Below are 22,608 nucleotides of genomic sequence, written 5' to 3'. Positions count from 1 at the left end.
GCAGTTTTATCTTCTTGTTTGGTAATATTGTATCCCCCCCAGTCAACATTAGTTCATGTGGGGAGTATGCAGCTTACTTGAGGGAAGACCATGGCCCTATGGGTTGAATGATGAACATAGAGACTGTTATATTCTGGACTCAGTATTATAAAAGAGGTTCACAGCAGCTGGTAGTGGAACAAGCTTTACATAAAATAAACATGGCTGAACTGCCAACAAGTTGGGAGGAAGGAAAGGATAGACAGGCAATGCTAGGGGAAACAAGTACCAGTGAAACTGATTATTCCAAAGGGAGAGGTACTTTGGGGCAGGTAGCGCTACCTGGGGAAAGAGCTCTGGGGAAGGGACTTTGGGGCAGGTAGCGCTACCTGGGGAAAGAGCTCTGGGGAAGGGACTTTGGGGCAGGTAGCGCTACCTGGGGAAAGAGCTCTGGGGGAGGGACTTTGGGGCAGGTAGCGCTACCTGGGGAAAGAGCTCTGGGGAAGGGACTTTGGGGCAGGTAGCGCTACCTGGGGAAAGAGCTCTGGGGAAGGGACTTTGGGGCAGGTAGCGCTACCTGGGGAAAGAGCTCTGGGGGAGGGACTTTGGGGCAGGTAGCGCTACCTGGGGAAAGAGCTCTGGGGAAGGGACTTTGGGGCAGGTAGCGCTACCTGGGGAAAGAGCTCTGGGGAAGGGACTTTGGGGCAGGTAGCGCTACCTGGGGAAAGAGCTCTGGGGAAGGGACTTTGGGGCAGGTAGCGCTACCTGGGGAAAGAGCTCTGGGGGAGGGACTTTGGGGCAGGTAGCGCTACCTGGGGAAAGAGCTCTGGGGAAGGGACTTTGGGGCAGGTAGCGCTACCTGGGGAAAGAGCTCTGGGGGAGGGACTTTGGGGCAGGTAGCGCTACCTGGGGAAAGAGCTCTGGGGGAGGGACTTTGGGGCAGGTAGCGCTACCTGGGGAAAGAGCTCTGGGGAAGGGACTTTGGGGCAGGTAGCGCTACCTGGGGAAGGGACTTTGGGGCAGGTAGCGCTACCTGGGGAAGGGACTTTGGGGCAGGTAGCGCTACCTGGGGAAGGGACTTTGGGGCAGGTAGCGCTACCTGGGGAAGGGACTTTGGGGCAGGTAGCGCTACCTGGGGAAGGGACTTTGGGGCAGGTAGTGCTACCTGGGGAAAGAGCTCTGGGGAAGGGACTTTGGGGCAGGTAGCGCTACCTGGGGAAGGGACTTTGGGGCAGGTAGCGCTACCTGGGGAAAGAGCTCTGGGGAAGGGACTTTGGGGCAGGTAGCGCTACCTGGGGAAAGAGCTCTGGGGGAGGGACTTTGGGGCAGGTAGCGCTACCTGGGGAAAGAGCTCTGGGGAAGGGACTTTGGGGCAGGTAGCGCTACCTGGGGAAAGAGCTCTGGGGAAGGGACTTTGGGGCAGGTAGCGCTACCTGGGGAAAGAGCTCTGGGGAAGGGACTTTGGGGCAGGTAGCGCTACCTGGGGAAAGAGCTCTGGGGGAGGGACTTTGGGGCAGGTAGCGCTACCTGGGGAAAGAGCTCTGGGGAAGGGACTTTGGGGCAGGTAGCGCTACCTGGGGAAAGAGCTCAGGGGAAGGGACTTTGGGGCAGGTAGCGCTACCTGGGGAAAGAGCTATGGGGAAGGGACTTTGGGGCAGGTAGCGCTACCTGGGGAAAGAGTTCTGTGGGAGGGACTTTGCCAGGACTGAACTGGGGAAGGGTATTTCCTCCATGAGGGGAGTGTGGGACTGTATCCCCAGAGAGACTGAGCCAGTAGTGACTAAATCCACAGGTTCCCAAAGCAGGTTTATTACTGTTGCATGTTATTCCATTTTCTCTCTGATATACATACAGTTGATATTTGCTGCAAACTGTGTGTGATTATTCCCTAGTGGAAATCCCCTTGAGGTGTGCTTTTCAGTGTCCACTAGGTGGCGGCACTGCGCTATAATCCAAGTTCCCAGTACCTTTTATCTGCATTAGGGAACTAAATCTCCTGCACTAAGCAAGTAATACAGCCCAAAATAAGTGAGTGTGCCAAGAAAGGGTTACACAAGGCAAACAATTGTATCATATAGTGATAAAAGTTTATAAACAATACCAATTCCCTATTGGGATAATTCAGGTAGCTACTACTCCACGGTCTACTCTGATGCGGGTTTCGCCACTGCTTTCTCAGAGGGCAAACGCTTGGTTACTTACTCATTCCCTCATTCTTTTAAAGTTAGTTCCCCAACTGCCATTCTATTTTCCTGCCATTGCACCTCACTCCCCTCTTCCTGCTACTCAGACCTATGTCATCAGGCAGCACTGCCGGCCAGTATAATTAAAGCAGCCCAGCCAATAACTCTTCCTATAGGTGGGATGAGGGGCCAGTTATGACTCACTTACTCTGAGTCTGACCTATAGGAAACCTTAGAATAGGCCCCTGTGTTTGCAGGGAGAGAGAGTTGCATTGCTGTGACTGTGACTGCTGCAGCCTGCAACGCTTTGTATTTAGGCTCCGGACACAGGGTGGGGTATCTGACTTTTTCACTAGCGGTGAGTGTATCTGTCACGGTCTGACTGCTGCGGGGAAACAAAAGAAATCTTTTTAGACCCAAAACAATAACTGTGAGTGATCTGTTAAAAGTTTAAAGGGGAAGTTCACATTTAATTTAACTTTTAGTACGTTATACTAGTATTCTATACTTTTCAATTGGTCTTCATTATTTATTTGTTATAGTTTTTGAATTGTTTGTCGTCTTTTTCCAACTCTGTTGCTCTGTGAGGCTCCAGTTTTATTGTTTTTATAACTTTTATTTCTATTCAGTCCCTCCCCCATTTATATAACGGTCTCTCATCCAAACCACTCCAGGGTTGCTAAGGTAATTTTCAACCCTAGCAACCAGCTGCTGAACAATTATTGAAATGATTAAAAAAAACTACAACAGACCAATTGCAAATTGTCTCAGAATATCACTCCATACATCATTTTAAAAGTTAACTCAAAGGTGAACAACCTCTATATTGGTATTGTACATTGGATCAGTATGGCTGCCTAATCCTGCACTCACTGGGACATGTACATTATATTGCTCGGTGTGGTGGAACTACAACTTACTGCTCAGGTGATATTTATTGCTATTGTGCCTCCTAATAAATATGCTTTTTTCCAGCTACTTAGTAATGGTAAACTAGTAAATATAAATCCATGTACTGTAACCTGTATATCAGGGAGCCCCCTGTATTTATTCTGTGTGTATTTCCCTTCCCATAAAGTCTCTTATGTTCTGGCGCTTCCCACTCACTGGCAGCTTTGTTCCTGCTTCTAAACCATCTACCGATATGTCAGTATAACACCTTTATTAACCATAAGCTTTATATAATACAATCATGGCTGGTCAGCCTTCTTTATTAACATGAGATGTACTGTGGTTATTATACTCATATAGAATTATTACACACATAAACAAATAAAATGAAAAATGAATTTAGAACTCGTTATGCAGGTTTGTATTTAAGCTCTGGTATTATCTAGTGTAAATGAGAGATTGTGGAATTAAAAATGATAGCCCCAAACTGTCAGTATTTATTCAGGAAGATGTTCTCCTGGTATTTGCCCAAACCAGACACAAACTGCCAGCTGGAGGAGGGCCATTCACTGCCCCACAGAACGTGTTACCACTGCCCCAGAGGAAAGTGACAGTAACAATTACACCGGGCACGGCATTGCCAATAGTGATTATAGGCTTTGGGGCAATCGTTCATCCATATGTCATTTGAGACGGAACATCTAGATACATTTGGCCAAATCTGTATCTGGATACTATCGGCAATAATTTTATAAAGTGGTTTTGTGTGTATGGGTCACTCACAAAAAATATGGGAGGTTTGATATGTCTGCAGCTTCTGAATCAATGTATCTCTCTCGTGCCGGTAACAATCTTATTTTATATATATTTTTTTAAATATATTTTAGACCAGTGCTGTTCAACTTCTGTGGTGCAGAGGGATGGAATTTGGCACTGCTCCTACAGTCTGTACAATAGCTATATATTAAAAAAAAACTTTTTAATTGCAGTACCTCCTCAGTATATGTTCTTTTTATAGTGTGCATGGTTTATTTGTGGGTTTCTACTGCTCCTACAGTCTGAGGTGTGAACAGGGGAACAATGTGGGTGATTACAGTCTGAACCTGAGGTGTGAACATTGCAGGGGGGGGGAACAATGGAGGGATTAAAAGGTGTAAACAACACAGGGGATTACATTATAAAACAATACAGGAGGATTACAGCCTGAAACTGGGGTGTGAGCAATGCAGGGGGGGCAGTTAATTTCAGTATTGATACCATTTAAAGCTTACACAAAGGTAAGCCATCAAAGCAACCTGGTTTTTTCAGCACCAGGTCAGGTTCCTTATCCAGTACATTTTGTTATGTATATTTGGTGTTTGTTCTCAAACCAGTTGCAGGTTATTTTTTTTTTCACATGTTTAACACGTTCAGAGCAGGGGACTGTTAGCCCCCACTGCCGTGTCACTTTTAGCCCCCGCTAACTCCGGTTTGGGAGGGTGGCTTCCTGCAGCTAGAGTGTGGTCAGGAACATATACAGGTACAATATCTATACTCTGCTCAGCAGGATATTTTGACCAAAGTGTGACTTGTGCCAGATCTGTTATCTATACAGGATGAGCTCTCAGTACTCACACTAGACTTGCACACAAGGGGGGGCACAGGGGGCGCTATAGTCAGGGCCCCTATGGTAGAGTTGAGTTAAAGCTTGGCTCTCAGGTTGCAAAAGGGAATAGGCTTGTGATCACACACAGATGGCAAATTTCAGCACAACTGCATCAAAGTGCAAGTACAATTGTGCACATGTGGACACCCAAATCCAAAAATAGGTAACACCAAGCGCACCGGACTGGGATATATTCTTTAAAAATTGATCTTTATTGATCCTATTTTTGGATTTTCGTGATCTCCCCTTGGCCCTGAGCACCCGGACCACATTCGGACCACGGTGAGCAGTTCTTCCTTATGCTTGATAGCTTCACGTTGATTTGGTTGCCTCAGTTTGGGTGATAGACCCGGGGTTTAAACACCCGGGTCTCTATTCAATACACGGTACGATTGTACTCCTTTTGTTGCATACAGGCAACTAACTAATTTTGTATAATGGCATGTGCTGACTGACTATATCAATATAAACGTAAATTGTCCTATCAGTTTTTCTTTATTTTAGTTCTTTTCACATGTGGACACCCATACATGCATCAGCTGTCTCCCCCTTGTCTACCCCATTGCATTAGGAACAGTTCAGTGTAAAAATGATAGGATAACAGTAACCACAGGCAAAGATATAAGTTTAACAAAGAATTATCTGGTCGGAGCCCTTGCCTTAATACGGATGGACCCTGAGGGATGAATTAGATTGCCAACTGTGAGCCTAATCCACCAACAGCGCCCAACCTCACCAGTTATCTTGTAGCTGAACAGAAATAAATCCCAGCAACAATGTTCCAACATCTAGTGAGAACCTTTTCAGAGGAGATGGGGCTGTTATAGCAGCAAAGGGAAAATCAACTTCAAATAAATCCCCTTGGTTTGGGGAATGAGATGTTGGACAGGCAGGGGCCAGTAGCCTTTTCACTGTAAAGCCCAATCTGCTGCTGTTGGGTGTTCTTCAGCTTCCTCTGTGGTTAGCGGCTTTAGGAAAGCTTTTTATAATCCCTGTTGCACTTATTGCTGTAGAGAGTGCATAAGGGAAAAGATTTAAGGATCGGCAAGCAGCCCATGGGCCACACCCGTAAGGCCTAGAGACAGGGCAGGCGATATATGATTGACATCTGGGATTCTTAAATGCCTTTATAATTGGGATAGATTTGTCTAAAAAAATGGACTTGGGTTTTATGTTTAATTTGAAAAGAACTTTTATGATACAGCTTATTATGTGGGGGTGACAGGTCTACTTTAACAGAGGTATGAGGTGGAGAAACCCAGATGACGCTAACGCACATAGACTTAACCTTAACCATGCAGGGCCTCCTAACTAAGGTCTAACTAAGGTCTTATCCATAGAATATCTCCCAAGGGAAAGGTCAGATCATGCTCTATTGCTTCTAATGCTCCCCAAAAATGAGTGCAAACAATGTAGATTTCCCCCCTTCTGTATCAGATGAAACCATTTCTAACTGAGGCTTTAAGAGACTATTGGAAATTAAATGCTGAGATGGTCTCCCCCCAACCCTTTGGGTGCAAGGCCACAATGCCTGGCTGCCTCATCGGCACAATAGCCGGGGTGAGAAGTAGGGCCTCGGAAGAATAAGCCCAAAACATTTTAACCCAAACTGAAACTGCCTTTGCTGAAAACCCCAGCCGGGATACCCTGCAAGCCTGCAACAAGCAGCTCTAGAAACAGCCAGGACCCAAACAGTCAGGACAATATTGTTATACAATATGCAACACACCTTTGACAGGGGCAAAAAGAATGGCAAGCTACTTGCATACTTAGCCTCCTCTCAAAGTAACCCCACAGCTGTTCCCAGGATACAAATAGACAGCGGAGAGGTGCCTACAAAACCCTCTGAAATTAAACATTTCTTTGCTAGCTTCTACAAGTCCCTGTACACAACCAGGGCTAACTACACCCCCACCCAGTTAAGCAGTTTCACCGCACCTGGAATTTATCTGCTAGGAGTGGTTGTGAAAACCAACTCACAGAGAGATATCTGGAGAACTCTACTTATTATGGCCAGAAAATCTATAGTCACCAACTGGATGTCTACTAGTGCTCCACCGCTAGGGTGCTGGTTAGACTCAATTAGATCTAGACTCCCACTAATCCGCTTAACATATATGTCTAAAGAAGTGATCCCCAACCAGAGGCTCAGGGGCAACATGTTGCTCCCCAACCCCTTGGGTGTTGCTCTCAGTGCCCCCAAACCAGGGAGTTATTTTTGAATTCCTGACTTGGGGGCAAGTTTTGGTTGAATAAAAACAAGATTTCCTACCAAATAAAGCCCCTGTAAGCTGATAGGGTGCATAGAGGCACCTAATAGCCAATCACAGCCCTTATTTGGCTCCTCCATGAACTTTTATGGTGCTTGTGTTGCTCCCCAAGTCTTTTTACTTTTGACTATGGCTCACGAGTAAGAAAGGTTGGGGACCCCTGGTCGGAAGGATGTCCGGGGAAGTATGAGAACATGTGGGAGAACTGGACACACTTTGATATGTGTGTAACACCTCGCTGACTTTTAACTACTGTTATACAGTATATGTATGTATTGTACCTGACCTGCTGTTTCTTGTTGTTTCTTTTCTAATGCAGGAAGAAGCCCAATACTGTTACATGATGGAGCACTACAGGCACTTACACAGGATCATTCTCATGGTTGTTCTGCAAGGTAAATCCAACCCTCCCCCATAACCTACACATAATCCAGTTAGAAAACATTAAGTTATTGAACTGCATATCTCCTCTTATTGAGTAAAACGGTATTAAAACAAGTATTAACTGATGGCTCAGGGGCCCTTTTCTTTACCGGTATAATTCAGCACAAAACACCTGAAAATAAACATATCCCACAGTGAATGATCAGTAACATGATGATAAACGTCTCTATTAGTCCCCTGCTCATAAGAACATATGCAGTTACACTGCCTGCCATAATAACAGATACTGGCAGTTTCAGACATCTAAAGTACATTGGTTATCTTGAGGGCATTACTAACTAACAATGATCAGGCTCTTAAAGGAACAGTAACATCAAAAAATGAAAGTGTTTTAAAAGAATGGCAATATAATGTACTGATGCCCTGCAGCTGTGTAGCCATGGGGGCAGCCATTCAAGCACAGGATACACAGTTGATAGCAGATAAGCTGTGCTGAATCCCATTGTATACTACAGAGTTTATCTGCTGTGTAACCTGTGACTATTTTAGCTTTGAATGGCTGCCCCCATTGCTACACAGCAGCTTGTTTATAGCAAAGGCACCAGTTGTACCAGTGCGGGGCAGCAGTAAATTATATTTAATTACTTTAAAACTCTTTCATGTTTTTGGTGTTACTGTTCCTTTAATGCCATACGGCTAACACACGCGATATACTTATGCCACTGCAAGCAATGTAACTGCTCATACTCTTGTCGGCAGGTGAATTGTCGCTCATTGTGTGTAAAATTGAAGTATGAGCTTCAGTTTTCAAGTATACAAATGGCTAAAGCGACTTTATTTATTATTATTAACATTTATTTACAGTATATACGCTTTTGCCAATATTTTTTTGTCTGTGCAATAGACTAAATATACAATATTTATACAAAATCTGCCTAAAACAGAGTCTATTGTAGCCATACAGTAATGATATTGCACATTAATTGATTAAACCATGGGTATTGGTGGACTCAATAAGCCATGGAATATATTAAAACCAAATGAAAATAAATGTATTAGGCCAACGGTGCAACCAAAGCTTTAGAGAGATGCAATACATGTGAATCAGTTCCGAATGCGTCCGATTGCGTTTTTTTCGTAATGATCGGTATTTTGCGATTTTTTCGGAAATTATCGCGACTTTTTCGTTACCAATACGATTTGCGCGAAAAAAACGTGAGTTTTTCGTAGCCATTCCGAAAGTTGCGCAAAATCTGGCGATTTTTTCGTAGCGTTAAAACTTGCGCGAAAAGTCGCGCCTTTTTCGTAGCGTTAAAACTGAAAAGGCGCGACGTTTCGCGCAAGTTTTAACTCTACGAAAAAATCGCGACTTTTCGCGCAAGTTTTAACGCTACGAAAAAATCGCCAGATTTTGCGCAACTTTCGGAATGGCTACGAAAAACTCGCGTTTTTTTCGCGCAAGTCGTAATGGCTACGAAAAACTCGCGTTTTTTCGCGAAAATCGTATTGGTAACGAAAAAGTCGCGATAATTTCCGAAAAGTCGTAAAGGCGCCGAAAAAATCGCAAAAAATACGAAAAAGTCGCAAAATGTTCGTTTTCCAATCGGAATTTTTCCAATTCGGATTCGAATTCGTGTCTTAGTAAATCAGCCCCCTAGTGTTGTTTTCTACCATTCACTGAAGCTTAAATCACATTTCCACCTTCCCACTGCTGCCGATACAGCCTCGTGCTATAAGCAAGTCTGACATTTTAATGGGGGGCTCCGTTACGGGCATTTATGAACCCAAGTGCAGTACAGTATTTGGATGCCAATCTCCATGTTTTTTACCCAGAATGGAGTGTTTTCCCATAATTCTGATTGGCACAATTTCTACATTTTCTCAAATCTGGATTTGATTGTTTCTGGTGCTTGGTGCCAAAGTGACGTCTGTATCATATAAGAATGAAGCTCACCACAACTGCGGTTGTAGTTATAAATGGCCCCTCATTCATTATCACTGTGCCTGTTTAATCCCTCCTGTGCCAATTCTAATTTATATAATATCTCCTGATATATGCCCTGGTTCCCTTTGACTCTTTAATATGAACTTTTTACTTTTTATAGAATGACCACATTTTCAATAAATCTTGATATTGTGTAATGTGTCACTCCGGCTGGTCATAGGCTTGTGCTACAGTCTCTATGTGCTGTTTGTGTTGCACTAATGTGTCTGTTTCTCAGGGGGGTTCCCAGGTTCGTACAGTCAGGATTGGGCCATTACCCTCCCTGAATCCATCAGAGTATTGAGAGGATCCTGTGTGGTGATTCCCTGCGCATTTACCCGCCCCAGGGGCAACAAGGACTTCAGTCTGGTTTGGTACAAGGAAAACTCTTATTATGACAAAATAATATTCAGCCAACAGAATCCCTCTGATGTGAGTGAGGGTTACAGAGGCCGCACTTCCCTGGTCGGCAATGAGCCAAACAGCTGCTCCCTGAGGATTAATGATGTGCAAGAGAGTGAAACATATTATCCCTATATACATGGGAACTGTCATGTCTTTGTTGCATGTCAGAGTGTGAGGGTTGAAGTCTCAGGTAAATGTCTCCATGGGAAATACTGTATAAAGCTTCTGTAACCAGGGCTAGCTCAATGGCAGGGCTACTGAGTCACTGAGTCACTTTATGCCCATAGGGTGAGAGATCCCCTCAGTTTGATGAGAAGCTTTTTTTATGTGAGGTCTGAGCCCCTGAAATACTCAGCATACACAATATGTGCCATATTCCATTGTTCATGTATTAATGTGGAGAACTGAGGAATCAAATCAGGATGAGAATTTTGTCAGTTTTTGCTGTGTGTTTTGTTTTACCCCCCCCCAAAAAACCGAATCCATGCCTGGCGGAACATTTCGCCCATCACTAATCTGAATTAAACAATCATTTTCCTCTTTTTTTGCTTTCTGTCTGACCCAAGCCATGAATATGTATTATACAGTAACATAACTATAGTAGGAGCACACCTACGGCTGTGGGGGAGCACAGTTAGAGAAATGGGTTTCTTCCCTTCCCTTCCCTTTGTTAAAAAAGTCCAAAGAACCAGAAATAGAGAAAGGTAAAACAGACACTGCTTTCAATAGCAATTATATTTACATGTAACTTAAACCCCACTGGCCATTTCTAATGAATGTATATTGGGAATATTTTCTTTCATTAGGCAACATTTTATTTTTAGGTTTACACCTAGTGATGAGCACATTTTTTTTCCCGCATTGGCAAATTGTTTCGCCAAACTTCAGCGAAAATCCACCATGGAAAAATTGCAAAATAGGCACAGTCACGTCCAAAAAAAGACGCAGGCGACAAAAAAAAGTGGGCGAAAAAAATGACGTGGGCGACAACAAAGTTGCACATCAAACACGTATTGTGGATTTTTCGCCATTTTGTGAATTCTCTGGTTGTTTCGCGAATTTTACGGCAAACCGAAACGGGACAGATTTGCTCATCACTATTTACACCCCCTACAACAATGCTATTGCTTTTTATTTTAGTAAAAATATATTAAAAAGGTGACAAATAAGTCCTGGGCAATTACACAGGGGCTTTCACTGGTGGTAGAATCTTTAAAAATATCATGTACAGCCGCAGTTGCTCCGAGGAGCTGGGGTTACATGTAAATGAAACAGTTTTCTGTATTGTTTATGAATTTTGAAATGGAAATGATGTGTATTCAACAGTATCCCTATTTATTGGGCTCAGGTTAAGCACAAGTTTGTTTTTGCAAGTGATGGGAATGAGGGATGAGGGGCAAAGTGGTTAAGTGGTAGATATGAGGGAAGGCTGGCAATGCCATAGTCTTACTAACAGTATTAACTATTATTATTATTCTTTTAGCTCTTCCCCGTAAGCCAGCAATACAGATACCCACAGATCTAACTGAGGGGAAACGTACCCCCATCTCCTGCTCTGTAGAACACACGTGCCCCCCCAGCCCCCCTACTCTACAGTGGAACAGAGCTGGGTATAAACTCACTGACAGGCAGCAGAGCCTTAAGGATGGAGTATGGAAAGCTGAGACTGTAATGGAATATCTCCCCTCCTACCGGGATCATGGGGCTGAACTTGAATGTGAAGCTACGTATCCAAATGGGCTCAGATCAAAAAGTCGCTCAGCCGCTTTAAACATAACATGTAAGTACTGACTATCAGAATAAATTCATATTCATTATACATTATTCAATGGAAGCTGTAATTAAGGGTGCCCAGCAACAGACTAAAGCAAATATATGTTTTCACCCTAAATAATATTTAACTTGTGAACTGTCTCTTATAGAGGTGGGCTTATTGAGATGCCTGATTGAATGCTTGGCCACCAATCTCATCACTCAAAAATCACATAGTCACAGGCTGGGGTCTTACAATGTATGTGTTCGAAGTGTGAAGAAGGCTCTTTTATAGAGCACAGAGACCGACAGCCTGCTTCTTGAGTTACGTGCTACCTGTGTTATTCAGCTCTCTAGCCAAGAGGGGCAAGGGGAAGCGCATAGGTGTTTCCTTCCCCACCCGTCATTCAGACATGCAAGTTAGGGAGCCTGTGGAGGCACAGTTCATATTTGGGCACTGTCCTTACTGTCTGCTCACCCCCCCCACCCCCCCTAGTGCCTCAACAGGTCCCACCAGCCCAATAAATAGTGACTGTCTATGGCATTTTACAGCAGCCCCCCTGGCATTTGCCAAAATTTACAGATTGCCATTCGGGCCTGGATCCCAAGTTGAGTAAATGACTCCTGTTATCTTTCAATACAAGCATTCTTCCTTCATATCTTGCTGCTAGCTCTTTTGTGTTCGTCATCTGTCTGGATGAACCTGCCATGATATACAGTATCTAGTAGAATTAAGAGTTTTTCTTGAAAACGTTTCACCACTCATCCGAGTGGCTTCTTCAGTTCAAATCACTGGTAGGGAATTCCCCGGTATTGAATGTTTGTACCTTTCCAAGTGTTTCACCTATTCCTTGGGAACCTCATTCCCAGTCAACATATTACTGCTGGGATGGGCTCCTACTGGTGGGTCTACAGACTCTCTGACTATTGAGTATAATTCCTGTAGGGTTCCCTGGTGTTTCTCAGTAATGCATGATACCAAATAGCTTCGCTCATTGTACCCTATCACCAATGGTAGATGGCTAGACCTTTTCCACTACCCTCTGTGTAGTACTTGTACTCTGACTAAACCTAGGACATATGTTATAACGTTAGTAATGGCCACACCACGCCCCACAGCTGTACAGCCACTTTCACCCCCCCCAACCCCTATGGCACCCCTGATAATGAATAGAATTTCTTTTTTACCAGATTCTCCTAAAAATGTAGCAGTTGTTATATCTGATGGGAAGAAGGAAAGGAAAGAAGGTGATGCCGTGAGTTTAACCTGTGCCAGTGATGCCAACCCTGCTGCCAATGCCTTTACCTGGTACAACAATAAGAGAGATGGAACTGTAGAGCTGAGGGAGGAGCAGGGGCGGAGCATAACTGTGACTGTGGGGCGGGGCAGAGAGACATTCTCCTGCACTGCAAGGAACCCACTGGGAACTGGGAATTCCACTCTCTCTGAGCTGCAGGTTTTGTGTAAGTAGTAACTATAGTTTTGCTATTTAATCCATTAAAAATGGTCTTGTTTTTTCCGATGAGCTGAAATGATCTGATTTACTTAGAAAACCAGAGCATAAACTATTCTGCTGGCTGCAGTACTTACCTGGCTTTAGGTCACCATATCACTTGCTTGTTATCTCATACTAACACAAATGTGCTAATTATAATTATTTGTATAGGAATAGAAATAACTCTCAAACAAGAGATGACTAAAATTTTGGAATCAGCTTCACAGCACTGTGTCCTATTGCAACAATACAATGCTGTTTAAAGGAGAAGGAAAGGCATTTTGGCATTCTGCAGAATGCTTTACCATACCTGAGAAACCAGCCCTAGAAGCTCCCTCTGTTTGTTTAAGATAGTAGCTGCCATTTTAGCTTGGTCTCAGTAGCTTCCTGCTGCAGCTCTGGCTGCTAGTAGCTCAGATTACACATTCTGATGGGAGGGGGAGTGAATTCTGCTGGGAGGGGGAATGAATTCTGATGGGAGGGGGAGTGAATTCTGATGAGAGGGGGAGTGAATTCTGATGAGAGGGGGAGCACATTCTGATGGGAAGGGGAATGAATTCTGATAGGAGGGGGAGGAGGAAAAGGGTAGGGGAGAGGGAGAGTGGAGTAAACTGAGCAGACTCATACCCCTACCCTGAAGGATTTTTCTGAGAGAACATAGAAGAACATGTGTACACAAAATGAGACAAGAAATCCTGTGTTTCTTTTGATAGAGGACCTTACTTAATTTTTTACCTTTCCTTCTACTTTAAAAATTATTTGTGTAGTTTTACATGTCTGTTTATATCTATAAGTCTGTTACACTTAGAAACAAGGAAATACAATACCAAGAGCCTATATCCCCAAGGAGCATGGGGCAAGAGAAAGCTCAGAGGGGGGTGTTTGACATAGGGTGACCAGATCAGAGACACGTCTAAAAAATGCAGCCAGCAGGGCTGAAATGATTGCACTTCAATTAAAATGCAATCAGTGCTGCCCTGCAACATGTATTCATTAGATCTGCTCCCCCCTAGCCTGACAGGAAAAATAAATCTGCAAGGGCAGCTCCAATTAAAATATCACTAAGGATATACCCTTCAGTCTGGAGTTCCCTACATCCTAATATAAGGGGAGATACTTGTATATACATGGTTATTGGCAAGCACAAGAAATGGTAATACCTACCATCTATATTCCTCCGCCATATCATGATCATTGTATAGTAACAACAGTGATATCCCATAGTGTTAATGCACCTTGCTGAATGTCACCGCTTCTTTTAAAGCACCTTCATAAATAAGAACCATATTAATTGTAGGGACCCATAGGGTTTAGCCTCCCTATGGCTTTAATCCCCTACTTTCTTTCTCCTATTACTGGGCAGAGTCCCATGTATCTAGTTTGCACTATGTCTTTGTCAGGCCGCAGAGGGGTAACAGGCCGAGGAGAGGAGTCAAGCCGGAGGACGAGTTGTAGCGAGCAAGCCCACAAACGTCTCACACTAACCGGAGGCTTGCCTGAGGATGTGGACAGGAAGCACGGTAGTGGAGAGAGGCCGGAGAGCCAATAGCAAAGTACCAGGGATCAGGCGAAGGAGTAGTCAGACGGGTCAGAGTCGGGGCAGGCAGAACAGGTTCAAGAGCGAGAATCCGGGCAGAAGTTCAATCAGAGAGTCAGGGTATACGGAAGTGCCAGGCACCAGAATAAACTTAATAACCAAGCAATGATGGCTTGGAAATGGCGACTATTTACAGGCATCATTGCGTATGGCGTCAAGACGCACGCCGCAGCGTGTGATTTTGCGTGCGCGCCCTTTAGTTGTGCGCGCGATTTTCCGCGTGCACCTTTTTGACGTGCGCGAGATTTTCCGCGCGCGACTTGGCGCACGCAAGCGTCTGAGCGCCATTCCTTTGGGCGCATGCGCTAAAAGACACGCATCCTTACAGTCTTATACCTTATTGGTTATTATGGTTGTCCACACCCCCTGCAGACTGACATAGTGTCTAGCAAGGAGGTGTGACTTCCTCTGTGGCTGCCTCTGTCTTCCAAGCAAAGCTCCACTGAGCCTGGGAGCAGACCTTAGGCCCCAGAAGCCATTATACCCCAGAAGATATCATCCCTATGGAGAAAGTCGGGGACAGGGCCCCGTGAATGAGGTTTAGAAAGCACAGCAGGTCTGTTATAGCGCTTTCTAGGAAAGTGACATAGTTAGCACCTAGTAAGCAAGGGCAGTTTAATAGCCCCAACAAAGGAGAGTTCGTTTTCTGGGAGTCTCCTATCCGGCAATGTTGCCTCAGTGTAGGGCCACGGAGAGATAGTGACAGGTTAGAATAAACCCTGATCGCTACTCACCCAGAGGACTCATGTACTAGAGGTTATTAACCTGAAGAAGCAGATATCTACCCAGACTACCCCCACAGGGGTATTGGCTGACAGGTGTATTAACCCTGCCCAGACTCTACCAAGAGTTGGGATATACCGGTGTAGGCCCTTTCTTCCCATGGTCTCTTCCACATAGCGAAGGCCCATCCAGTCTAAGAGAATCGCTTGTACCCCGTGCTCTAAACCACACTAGCCTGGGATTTAACTATTTCATAGCCAAATAGGGGTTACATGATATTAATATTGTGTTTCCAAGAGCGACTTTTTGTATCAATGTGAAGATGGCCCTTAAAAATAACAGAAAGTTGATGTAACTGTATTAATCGCTATTTTTTTCAGATAAAGCCCAAAATGTCACAATAGAAGGAAAAGATGAAGTGAAGGAAGGAGCAGCCCTGGAGCTTGAATGCCATTTCTCAGACTATAACCCACCAACAACTCAGTACAGCTACAGCTGGTATCTAAATGGGAATCCTGTGACTGGGGAGACTGGCAGAATATTACAGATAAATAACATTACAGAGTCCCATTCTGGCACCTACAGCTGCAATGTGCAGAACCGAGCGGGACCTTCCTATTCCCCAGGCTTTGCTGTCACAGTCATGTGTAAGTATTACATTGTGTAGGTTACATTAAAGGATAAGTACACCTTGAAAAATGCAAAATTGCGCAATGCGCTTTTCTAAGCACTTTTGCATTTACATTATTTTTTTTTTCTCAGTTTCAGAGCTATTTAAGTTTTCAATAACTGCCAATATAATGAATTTTCTACCAACTGCGCCACCTGCTGGTCAGTTCCTGTAATTGTACAGACAGAGATATCCCTTGAGAAGGAAAACAGAGAAGGGTTCTGATGTTGCTCTGCTCAGGAAAGAGCCTCAGATGCCCATTTCCATCTCCTTCCTGAGCAGAACAGTTTTACTTATCCTTTATTGTCCTGTGTACAGAAAGTGTGTGCTATAAAGTGTCCATATCAGGAGATCTAGCCACTAACTTCAGCCTTGAAAAACTAAAAACTGAATTATATCTTAGTTAATTCTAATCCTGATATCTGATCCAGATACATGAGATGAAGATCTAAATTCCATGTATGTTTTCTAGGGCAATCTATTTTGTACCCCCCCCCCCCCCCCATGGTTCTGCTCTGCTCAGGGAGGAGATGGGAAAGGGCATCTTTGGTTTCTGATCTCTTTCCTCAGCAGAGCAACATCAGAACCCTTCTCTGGATATCAAAAGTCATTTTATTGTAGCTTTTACTTAGCAAAGGACATAAAAATAAATGCATTATAATTATGCCTCAGTTTGTTTTGTTTTTCATTATGTATTAATACATTTGTAGACTTCTACCGCACTTGTATACATTGTTCTTTTCTTCTATTGCAGCTGCACAGACAGGAGAGAAACTGCCCATGAGGATTATACTCGGGGGTGGAGCTGGTTCTGTATTGGTCAAACTATTGGTTCTGGCTCTGTATTTATTTCTTAGGTATGTGATTAAAATCTTTGCTAGTGATAATACATACATTTATATTTATGGATAATATGGACAGGCCAACAGGAGTGCAGGGGTCAGTCCTTGGTCCTTTGCTGTTTAACTTGTTTATTAATGACCTGGAGGTGGGCATAGACAGTACTGTGTCTATTTTTGCTGATGACACAAAATTGTGCAAAACTATAAGTTCCATGCAGGATGTGCCGCTTTGCAGAGAGATGGGAAATGAGGTTCAATGTTGATAAGTGCAAAGTTATGCGATTTGGTAGAAATAATATAAACGCAAACTATCTACTGAATGGTAGTGTGTTGGGGGTATCCTTAATGGAGAAGGATCTGGGGGTTTTGTAGATCACAAGTTGTCTAATTCCAGGCAGTGTCATTCTGTGGCTACTAAAGCAAATAAAGTGCTGTCTTGTATAAAAAAGGGCATTGACTCAAGGGATGAGAACATAATTTTGCCCCTTTATAGGTCCCTGGTAAGGCCTCACCTTGAGTATGGGGGGCAGTTTTGGGCTCCAGCCCTTAAAGGAACAGTTCAGTGTAATAAGGAATCTGGGTAAATAGACAGCCTATTGTGATACTAATATCTACGTATTGATGTTGGTATATATGGTTTATATATGTGAGTGGATAGATTGGTCAGTATGGGTTTATGTGTGTGTGAGTTGGGACAACTGGAAGGGTTGAACTTTATGGACTTTGGTCTTTATTCAAACCAACTTTACTATGGAACTATGTAACATATTTTATTTTTGTAGTTCCTGTTGAAAATGTAATATACACTGCATCGCTGTATTATACAGTGATATTTATCAAAATGAAGAGTGGTTTATCTTTCTATCTTATCTTTCTTACACAAACTCTTTTCTCCCAAAAACATCCAGAAAGTCACAGAAAGTAGAGGCCTCAGGAGGCAGGAGAACAGAGACCAACATGCAGGTAAGGCCATAACAATGAGATGTGTCTATGAATGTGCCTATAAGCGCACCAGTAGTACTATAATAAGGATTATTTAACTTGATTTGACAACCTTTCGTTATGGCTTTATAGGATAACTAAACCTTAATACAAAAAAAATGTCAATTTGCTCAGCTGCTTTCCTAAGCAATTTTCAGAGCTTTTTCATAGTTTTTATTAACAACTAATATAATAACTTTTGTAACAACAGCGCCACCTGCTGGTCAGTTCATGTAACTGTACAGACAAAGAGATATCCCCTGAGAAGGAAAACAGAGAAGGGTTCTGATGTTGCTCTGCTCAGGAAAGAGCCTCAGATGCCCATTTCCATCTCCTTCCTGAGCAGAACAGTTTTACTTATCCTTTATTGTCCTGTGTACAGAAAGTGTGTGCTATAAAGTGTCCATATCTGGACATTTAGCCACTATCTTCAGCCTTACACTGAAAACTGAATTAAATCTTAGTTGATTCTGATCCTGTCATCTCATCTTGATACCCGAGATGAAGATCTAATTTCTATCTATGATGCCCTAGGGCAATCTGCAGTGTGGCTGTATGTTTTCCCCATATTTAAGTTGGTTGACTAGAATGTTATGTGGTTGGGACCATAGAGTAGAGTGATATGAACGATGTAAATTCACTATGTGGAACATTTTGGTACTAGACAATTGATGGTATCTTGATCACTGGCTGAGTACAGGTACTGTTTTATTATTACAGAGAAAAGGGAATCATTTAACCATGAAATAAACCCAATAGGGCTGTTCTGCCCCCAATAAGGGGTAATTATATCTTAGTTGGGATCAAGTACAGGTACTGTTTTATTATTACAGAGAAAAGGGAATCATTTAACCATTAAATAAACCCAATAGGGCTGTTCTGCCCCCAATAAGGGGTAATTATATCTTAGTTGGGATCAAGTACAGGTACTGTTTTATTATTACAGAGAAAAGGGAATCATTTAACCATTAAATAAACCCAATAGGGCTGTTCTGCCCCAATAAGGGGTAATTATATCTTAGTTGGGATCAAGTACAGGTACTGTTTTATTATTACAGAGAAAAGGGAATCATTTAACCATGAAATAAACCCAATAGGGCTGTTCTGCCCCCAATAAGGGATAATTATATCTTAGTTGGGATCAAGTACAGGTACTGTTTTATTATTACAGAGAAAAGGGAATCATTTAACCATTAAATAAACCCAATAAGGCTGTTCTGCCCCCAATAAGGATTAATTATATCTTAGTTGGGATCAAGTACAGGTACTGTTTTATTATTACAGAGAAAAGGGAATCATTTAACCATTAAATAAACCCAATAGGGCTGTTCTGCCCCCAATAAGGGGTAATTATATCTTAGTTGGGATCAAGTACAGGTACTGTTTTATTATTACAGAGAAAAGGGAATCATTTAACCATTAAATAAACCCAATAGGGCTGTTCTGCCCCCAATAAGGGGTAATTATATCTTAGTTGGGATCAAGTACAGGTACTGTTTTATTATTACAGAGAAAAGGGAATCATTTAACCATTAAATAAACCCAATAGGGCTGTTCTGCCCCCAATAAGGGGTAATTATATCTTAGTTGGGATCAAGTACAGGTACTGTTTTATTATTACAGAGAAAAGGGAATCATTTAACCATTAAATAAACCCAATAAGGGGTAATTATATCTTAGTTGGGATCAAGTACAAGATAATATTTTATTTTTACAGAGAAAAAAGGAAATCAATTAAAAAAAATCTGATTTGATTAAAATGGAGTCTATGGAGACAGGCTTTTCATAATTCAGAGCTTTCTTTGATAACGGGTCTCCAGATAACGGATCCCATACCTGTACTGAACTGAATTGACTTCTAATTCAAACACTTTCCAACAAACCAACAGGGGCGCGGACCAAACGAAGGACCAGAGAACTATTACTGCAACGTCTCAGCCATTGCAGGGTAAATATGGGAGCACCTAAATGAAGAAGCAGATACAATTTGCTTTTAAAGTGTTATTCTGTGTAAAAGGCAGTTTTTGTATTGAATTGTTTAGATACGGGCAGGGACCATACCTGGTGCCTCTTACCTTCCAGTTTGTGCCTGTATGTTACCCAACCACTTAGACTGTAAGCTCTACGGGGCAGGGACCATACCTGGTGCCTCTTACCTTCCAGTTTGTGCCTGTATGTTACCCAACCACTTAGATTGTAAGCTCTACGGGGCAGGGACCATACCTGGTGCCTCTTACCTTCCAGTTTGTGCCTGTATGTTACCCACCCACTTAGATTGTAAGCTCTACGGGGCAGGGACCATACCTGGTGCCTCTTACCTTCCAGTTTGTGCCTGTATGTTACCCACCCACTTAGATTGTAAGCTTTACGGGGCAGGGACCATACCTGGTGCCTCTTACCTTCCAGTTTGTGCCTGTATGTTACCCACCCACTTAGACTGTAAGCTCTACGGGGCAGGGACCATACCTGGTGCCTCTTACCTTCCAGTTTGTGCCTGTATGTTACCCAACCACTTAGATTGTAAGCTCTACGGGGCAGGGACCATACCTGGTGCCTCTTACCTTCCAGTTTGTGCCTGTATGTTACCCACCCACTTAGATTGTAAGCTTTACGGGGCAGGGACCATACCTGGTGCCTCTTACCTTCCAGTTTGTGCCTGTATGTTACCCACCCACTTAGACTGTAAGCTCTACGGGGCAGGGACCATACCTGGTGCCTCTTACCTTCCAGTTTGTGCCTGTATGTTACCCAACCACTTAGATTGTAAGCTCTACGGGGCAGGGACCATACCTGGTGCCTCTTACCTTCCAGTTTGTGCCTGTATGTTACCCAACCACTTAGATTGTAAGCTCTACGGGGCAGGGACCATACCTGGTGCCTCTTACCTTCCAGTTTGTGCCTGTATGTTACCCAACCACTTAGACTGTAAGCTCTACGGGGCAGGGACCTCCTTCCTACTGTGTCTCATACCACATGGCACTTACTCCCTGTGTATTTATACTTATTTATTGTATTTATTATAACACTTGCCCTCCCTGTGTGTAATTGTGTATATTGTAAGATTGTACAGCGCTGCGTACCCTTGTAGCCTTTCATAAACAAAATTATACATACATACATAAAAGGGGTTGGTCACCACGTACATGAGCAGGAGATGCTGGGACCTTGCTATGACTGAATCACAAGTTAGTTATCTTGCAGGTGAAAATATTTAATGCATAAATATTACAATTACGGTTCCAAATATATTATTTAATACTTAGGAAAGTGTAAATAAAGGTGAACAACCCCTTTAAGATGCCAAGCTCAGACTTCACCAGGAGGGGGTGGCATCTCTTATATTGGGAAGCTTTATCCATTCTATCTATGCAGACTGTTCACCCTGACCTGAGAATGGAAGCTCAGTTAGTACGTTCCTATAGGAGTCCTTGGTGGAGCACAGGACTGCACATTAATATATATATGATGAAATGTGAAGACTCCTTCAGAACATGCTATCTGCTTGTCTTACCACAATGCCCACTACCAGTCTTACATTGTCTATGTCACAGGAACGGCACAGCAGCGACCCAGATGGGTGAGATTGAGTTAGAAGATCTTTACACCGAGCCAAAGGTAGGTATTATGGATGGAACATGTAAAGCTTCATGGAGCAGCAATGACCTGTGATAATGGATATAGAGACAAGCCACAGAGTAGCAATTCACAGGTATCATTTGAACCCTGCCAACCTTAATGTGGGCACCATAAGTAGAGAATAATGAGGATTTATGGAGCCTTAAATTTTGGAAATTGACACCAACGGCTTTATTGTATTCATCCAGTATATAATATAAGTTCTTCCATGGAAACCCTTCTATTAGAAGCCTCCCCAAACAGAAATGGGTAATCCCAGTGGGACAGATTCCATTTCCAATAATTAATTTTACAGATTGATATATTTTTATTTTCTGTTTCTATAAACACAATGAAGGAGCCAATGGAGGTTGAGTATGCTGTGGTGAATCGCGTGCCGAGTAAAGAAGCCCCTCAAATGCAGAACCCTATGGAGAAGACCAAAGAAAAGAAACACTTGTCTTCTAGTGGTTTTTATTCTGTTTACATAGCACTGCCATAACTGGCATTTATGAAACATGTCTTTTTCGCCCACCCCCAGGCCGAGAGTCTCATTTAGTGAAAGAAGCAAATAATGTGCACAAGATGTGCCAAGATGTTTTCAACTGTGATTAGGTGAGAAGGAAAGGGTTAAGACAGGAGAAAGCCGGCCTGGGGGACGGAGAAAGAGAGGGATGTGATGTCAGAAAAGAAGCACTTACTTCCTTATCTTCTGAGCAGGTAGAAACTTCCCCCCTCCCCCTTTTTACATATTTGGCAAAATGTTGGGAGTTTCTCTTCTTTTTGTTTTCATATTATCAATTAATAACTGAATGTGGATGTTTTCCTGAATGCATTGTTATATTGTGCTTTCTGTATCTTTATACAGTATACACTTGAGAGTCAGCATTGTATTTAATTCATGTTAACTATTGATCCAGGGAGTGTTTCCGATCGCCAAGGGGGTCAGGAAGGAATTTTTTCCCTCTTGAGGCATAATTGGCACAGGCTTCAGGTTGGGTTTTATTTTGCCTTACTCTGGATCAAAACAATGGATATATAATATATTTTAAGTTTTGTTTGTCACAGCAGCAGTAGGACCTTGCCAGAGAACTGCACATGTAATTTTAGCAGAGGGAGAAAAGAGGGTCTCTCCTGTGACTGCACGGTGGGTTGATATATACAGACACTACTACTGCTTGTGCTAGGTGA

General features: G+C 43.1%; 1 protein-coding gene across 1 annotated transcript; it reads left to right on the top strand.

Moving 5' to 3' along the window:
- The first annotated feature begins 11,440 nt into the window (after positions 1-11,440).
- LOC116412395 (B-cell receptor CD22-like) lies at positions 11,441-21,976 on the top strand. The gene is made up of 6 exons (XM_031906570.1): positions 11,441-11,468; positions 12,685-12,957; positions 15,690-15,956; positions 16,734-16,836; positions 21,354-21,417; positions 21,959-21,976. Exons 1-6 carry the CDS (start codon positions 11,441-11,443, stop codon positions 21,974-21,976), a joined length of 753 nt encoding a protein of 250 aa, XP_031762430.1.
- Positions 21,977-22,608: the final 632 nt, after the last annotated feature.

This window comes from Xenopus tropicalis, chromosome 7 (assembly GCF_000004195.4).
Source record: "Xenopus tropicalis strain Nigerian chromosome 7, UCB_Xtro_10.0, whole genome shotgun sequence".
NCBI lineage: Eukaryota > Metazoa > Chordata > Amphibia > Anura > Pipidae > Xenopus > Xenopus tropicalis.
This window is presented reverse-complemented; position numbering and strand designations above follow the sequence as displayed.

Excerpts from the sequence above, each read along its gene's own strand:
- LOC116412395 (XM_031906570.1), top strand. The coding sequence starts at position 11,441 with ATGGGGCTGAACTTGAATGTGAAGCTAC. Across the intron at positions 15,957-16,733 it reads CTTTGCTGTCACAGTCATGT|CTGCACAGACAGGAGAGAAA; the intron begins GTAAGTATTACA and ends CTTCTATTGCAG. Across the intron at positions 16,837-21,353 it reads GCTCTGTATTTATTTCTTAG|GAACGGCACAGCAGCGACCC; the intron begins GTATGTGATTAA and ends TCTATGTCACAG.